Source organism: Bison bison, unplaced genomic scaffold, assembly GCF_000754665.1.
Source record: "Bison bison bison isolate TAMUID 2011002044 unplaced genomic scaffold, Bison_UMD1.0 scf7180017864313, whole genome shotgun sequence".
Classification (NCBI taxonomy): domain Eukaryota; kingdom Metazoa; phylum Chordata; class Mammalia; order Artiodactyla; family Bovidae; genus Bison; species Bison bison.
In genome coordinates this window covers 1,937,548-1,943,262 of record NW_011494885.1, presented here as the reverse complement: position 1 = coordinate 1,943,262, position 5,715 = coordinate 1,937,548, and the positions used below count along the sequence as shown (strand labels likewise).

The following is a 5,715-nucleotide window of genomic DNA, read 5'->3' as shown; positions in this document are numbered from 1 at the left end:
TTGCTCCTCAAGAAGCCCCGCCCAGCCTCTGTCCAAGGGGGTTCCTCTTTCCTGCTATGCTCTCCCCCCAGACATCTAAGGGGCAGGGAGCTCAGAGCGTGGAAATGGGCGGTGACGGGCTGCTCACATCTTCGTCCAGGTTCGTCTGTTCCAGATCCACGACCTTGAACTGCAGCCTCTTGAAGACCTCTTCCAGGGCCTCACAGGTCTTGTAGTCAAGCTTCTCACCTGGGACGAGACGGAGCGCCGTGTGCGCATGCGCATCTATGGGCGCATCTCTACGCATGTGCACTCAGGTGTGGGGCGGGGCGCTGGGTGGAAACACGGGCTCCTGGCCAACCCAGGGAGGAAAGACCCCCGCGCCTCTGCACGGCGCGAGGCACCTGTCTCACCTCCGGGGACGCCCACACCTCTCTCTGGCCCAGCTCTGCCTGCCCTCAGGCACCTCCAGGGAGGCCCCAGCTTTGGCCACCACCCAAGGGTCCCCGGCCCCTTCCAGACACACACCTTTCAGATCCAGACAGTCGATGCGGTGCCCGAGGTCCGTGAACTCCTGGGAAAGCAGAGCGGATGGTGGTCAAGGCAGGAAGCCCTTGACCAAGCTGTGAGGCTGTCTGTCCCTAACAGTGGGGCAGCCAGGGCTCTGAAACAAGCAGTCCTGAAACATTCTGGAATGACCCGTCCAGAGGGAAGGCACTGAGGCAGTGCTTTACCAACACGACCAGGGTGGACGGGCGACAGGGAAGGCAGCTGCGAGTGACGACTAGGGGCACGCAGGCCAGAGGCACAGCAAGGCCATGTGTGTGTGTGTGTGTGTGTCAGTCACTCAGTCGTGTCCAACTCTTTGTGACCCCATAGACTGCAGCCTGCCAGGCTCCTCTGTCCATGGGGATTCTCCAGGAAGGAATACTGCAGTGGGTTGCCATTCCCTTCTCCAGGGGATCTTCCAGACCCAGGGATCGAACCTGAGTCTCCCACACTGCAGGTAGATTCCTTATGGGCTGAACCACCAGAGAAGCCCCACAGCAAGGCCTTGCTACTGCTAAGTTGCTTCAGTCGTGTCCGACTCTGTGCAACCGGAGACGGCAGCCCACCAGGCTCCCCCGTCCCTGGGATTCTCCAGGCAAGAACACTGGAGTGGGCTGCCATTTCCTTCTCCAATGCATGAAAGTGAAAAGTGGAAGTGAAGTCGCCCAGTCGTGTCCGACTCCTAGCGACCCCATGGACTGGCCTTAGTCATACAAAAAACAGAACCTGCCCACCTGTCTACACCCCTCTGGACAGTGACTCCTCCATTTATAAAAAGCAGAAAGCCTAGAGGGCAAAAACCCCAAGCTGCCACCAGGGGGCACTCCTGGGAATGGGACTTGGGCAAGAATTGAGAAACGGCTTGCTTTTCGTATCTGCAGTATTTGAACTTTTTAAAAGAAAAAATATACATTATTTTTGTCATTCAGACTTCTAACTTTCATATACATGGCTTTTCCCCTGAGGAAGAGAACTTATTTGGGGAGCGGATGATTCTTGACGAGTAAGTTCCTATTTATATATTCTGTACTGTTTAAATATTCATGAAAAGCCTGACTGGTTTTACCACTTTTTTAAAAGAGGATTTTCAAAGATATATTTACACTAGCCCTTGGCTGGCCGGCTAGGCTGGGGAGGGGGAGTGTTTTGTGTGCCCTCTCTTGCTTGGGGCAGACACCACGGGCCCAGAGGGTGCTGGAGGGCAGCTTCACCCCAGGGACCACCCCCACCCCCAGTCACCTGGCATACCTGGAGCTGCCTGAGGAGTTTGGGGATCTGTCTGCAGTTCAGCTTCTGGCAAGCCTGCTTGTAGGCACCAATAATCTCGTCCACGGTCACATTCTGGGCTGCAGGCAAAGACCCAGGCAGGTGACTCTCCACACCCTGGGCCTCACTCACCCATTCCTACCACTGGCCTCTGCCACCCCCTCCCCTCTCAACCTCCTTCCAACAACCCACTGAGTTCAGTCCTGCTGTTGAGGCCCCTTGCTGTGACTGCTACTCTGGGGACATGTCTCCCGGCGCCCCCAAACCAAGTTACCCCATCCTCCCACACCTCCCCAGAGCTCCCCAAACACCTTCACATAAACATACAACTAATACCACGCCATTTTTCTACCCGTCAGCTACTTCCTCCACTAGACTGGGAGCCCCTGCAGGACAGGACTGGGGCTCTCTTGGTCACCCCCAGGGTCCCCAACACCACCCAGCACAGGGCCAGACCCAGAGCAGATGTCTGATTTGTGGTTTCCTTTGAATGAGAGAATGAGGCCACACTCGGACCTTATGAGGATGTTGAGCTCAGAGAGGTGAAGCACTTTGCCCAGGGTCACACAGCTGGTGAGTGGTGGAGCCAGAACTCAGCCCTTAACGGCGATGCCACACGGCCTCTCAGATTCCTCACTCCTGAAACTCCCTCAGCACCAAACGGGGCTTCCTGTGCCCCAGGGACACGGCAGCAGTCGGAGTCCCTGATACGGCCCTGGCGCCCCAAAGAGGCAGACAGTGGCTCCCCAAATGAACGAGGGGTGCAGCCCAAACCCAACCTGCACAGGCTTGTCCTTGGGAATCTCGGGGCCTGCCACCACGCGGAAGGTAGGGCTAGCCTTTCCATCTGCAGAGATTTGCCTTTTCTGGACACTTCATACAAATGGTGGTAAACAGTATGTGGCCTCTGGCGGCCCGCTTCTTTCTGAAACGGAACAGTTTTGAGTTTCGGCCCCTTTGTAGTACGGCGTAGTAACTGTCCAAGTATGCATTTTGTTTAGCCATTCGCCAGGTGAAAAGACCAGTTTTTGGCTGTCAGAGCCTGGATTTTGCCCAGGGGCAGCAAGGAGTGCAGGAAGGAAGGGCTCTGAGCCAGGGAAGCACAGGGTCAGGCCCGGGTGCAGGGAGCCAGCAGCATGGAGCGGACACGGGGGCTGCAGGGTGGGTAGGGGATGGGCCTGCGGGAGCCCCTGCGGAGCTTCTGGGCAGGCATTTCCAGGGGACGCTCCCTCCGGCCATCACTCTGGCCAGGAGCCCAACATCCTGACCCTATCAAACAGCACCATGACTTCTTGGGGAGGAAACCAAGGTCCAGGGAAGGAAAGCTGCCTCCCCGGGACCAGGCAGCTGGTCCAGGCAGAGCGGAAGACCTACTCCAGAACTCTCTGTTTTGTTAGGTAGGGATGGCTGGAGGAAAGAAGCCCACAGAGGCCCTGGGCTCCCCAGAGCTCAGGCTCCATCCTAGACCCCTCGCTTCTTTCTTGGGTGGAAGTGGGCAGCATGGAGCTTGAGAGAAGCTAGCTGTAGGTGACCAGAAGCCTCCCCCGTGTCAGCTGCCCCCGCTGCCATGCCATCACATGCCTGGTGCCTCCCAGCTCTGGGGGAGAGGGGACTGGCACTGGCCTGTCCTCAGGGAATCCGCCAAGCAGGGGGCCACTGACCCCCCAGGGGGTCCATGAACTTGAGAAAAATTGCCTCTTTAGTTTCACTAGCTGAATTGTGACGTAGTTTAGCATTTCCTTCTTAGTAATGTAAGAGGCAAAAAAGAGAAAAGAAACACTCTTTAGCAGACCCTAACACTCTGTCATCAATAGAAACGGCAGATGTTTTCACATCATATAACAGTTACTGCAGATCCTGAATGCTCATCACTGCTTTGGGAGTCGTCAGAGCTGCTGCTATATCCTGTTATCTCATGTGTCAATGAGGATAAGTATAAACACTATGTAATGATTTTAAAGGTATTTAATAAACTGTACTTTAACTGGTACCCTTTATAAGTCCCGTTTTTTGCCTTTAAGAATCGATGCTCCATGGGGCTTCCCAAGTGGCACTAGTGGTAAAGAACCTGCCTACCAGTGCAGGAGACATCTAGAGTCTGGAGTTCGATCCTTTGGTCAGGAAGATCCCCTGGAGGAGGGCATGGCAACCCACTCCAGGATTTAAAAAAAAAAAAAAATCGTCACTCCAAGAAAGTGTACACAGGCTTTACCAGATGGCCAAAAGGCAAAAACTGCTCCCTGGGATCCACTCCCTTCAATAATGGCCCCCAGGCCAAGGTGGGGTTGGTTTGGTCACCTCAGATGGGGATGAAGTAGGGATGGGGTACACATGGGGTTGTTAACTAGCAGTTCTCAGTACCCTAGACAGTCTACAGGAAATATAAGCCCTTTTAGGTGTCCAGCTCCAACACCACTTCCTCCAGGAAGCCTTCCCAGACTGCCTAGGACTTCTGGCTCCTGATGTCCCCTGAAAGCCTACCCACTGGGTTGGTCTTTGCTCTGAGAGGCCTCCTGGTGAGTCTGAGGGCCAGGGTCTCTGACCTTGCCACCTCCACACCAGCCACAGGTACCATCCAGCCGCTCCTCCAGCGAGGCGCCCGCGGGGTTTCAATGCTGGTACAGCCTCACACAAGGTCACTGCCAGGGCTGGGGGAGGCAGCACCTGCCCACTTGTGTGCAGCAGGGGAATCCGAGAGCAGGGGCAGGAGAGACAGACAGGCTCAGAGACCTGGGGCCCAAGGCCCAGAGCAGCTGCAGACAAGAATGACATCTGCGGGCTTCCCTGGTGGCTCAGTGGTGAACAACCTACCTGCCAACGCAGGAGACGCGGGTTCGATCCCTGATCTGGGAAGATTCCACATGCCGTGGAGAAACTAAGTCTGTGCGCCACAACTACTGAGCTTGTGCCCTAGAGCCCGGGCGCCCCGACTACTGAAGCCCATGCACCTACAGTCTCTGCTCCGTCACACGGGAAGACACGGATGGCAACGAGAAGCCCACACACCACAACCAGAGCACGCCCCGCTCGCCGCAATCGGAGAAAAGCCTGTGTGCAGCAGCGAAGACCCAGCTCAGCCCAAAACGGGCAAATACAATAAAATTACTTTTCAAAAAGAATGGTAATTGCATATTGTCATTTTCCTCTGATGCTGAGACACACATTCCAGGTGGGGGCAGCAGTGGGCTGAAACACTGAGAGGAACGGAAGCGGGGTTTGGCCTGAAGGCCCCCCAGCCCCGCCTGGCTTTTCTCAGCAGCACCGCCAGCCATGTCCCCAGGCATGGTTGGTCACCAGTGGGCACGTGTGAGTGTCAGGCGGATTGGGAAGGACCCTGAGCTCATCAGTATGTATGCGTGTTTCATGCATTTATAAGAAAAAGGAACTATTAAATCAAAACCAGCATTTTGCATAGATTATCAGTGGAAATAAATGAGAAGAAACACATTCAAATTTTTTTAATGAACCAGTGAAAAAAAAAAACAAACACAGTAAGGAAATGGCAGTACAGGTGGTTCGGAGAAATTACATGCGGGCGCCAGCTCAGGACCAGCCCCCACACACTTGCTCATCTGTGATGCTGTGACGAAATCATCAAGGCCCCACCTTGGGTCATCCGCCCTCGGCTTTTCCAGCCTTAACTGAACCACAAGGCTGCTGTGAGTCAAAGGGCCTGGGCCTCCAGCTGCAGCCAGGCACCCAGCCGAGCAAGCGGCCCGGGCGAGCTGGGGTGAAGAGGACAGCTCACACGGTGAGGTCACTGGCCACCACGGCTGGGCCGGGCTGGGAGGCCCGAGTCGGAGCCCTGCCCCCAGGTTCCGAGGGCATGGCTGCAAACTGGTGAGGGCCCAGCTCCAGCCTGAAGTCGGGGGGCCTGGGGCCTGGCTGCCCCCCGCCCCCGTGAGCTCAGGAAGACCCTGC

The 5,715-nt window shown here is 55.9% G+C and overlaps 1 protein-coding gene across 1 annotated transcript in view; it reads right to left on the bottom strand.

The window, feature by feature from the left end:
* Nucleotides 1-5,715, bottom strand: part of PPP1R37 (protein phosphatase 1, regulatory subunit 37) — a 37,640-nt gene that overhangs the window by 5,518 nt on the left and 26,407 nt on the right. The window contains exons 2-4 of the mRNA XM_010852692.1: nt 1,777-1,874; nt 508-553; nt 94-228 (exon numbers count right to left, since the gene is read on the bottom strand). Of these exons, the coding sequence (XP_010850994.1) occupies nt 94-228; nt 508-553; nt 1,777-1,874 (279 nt within the window). The remainder of the gene's footprint in view (nt 1-93; nt 229-507; nt 554-1,776; nt 1,875-5,715) is intronic.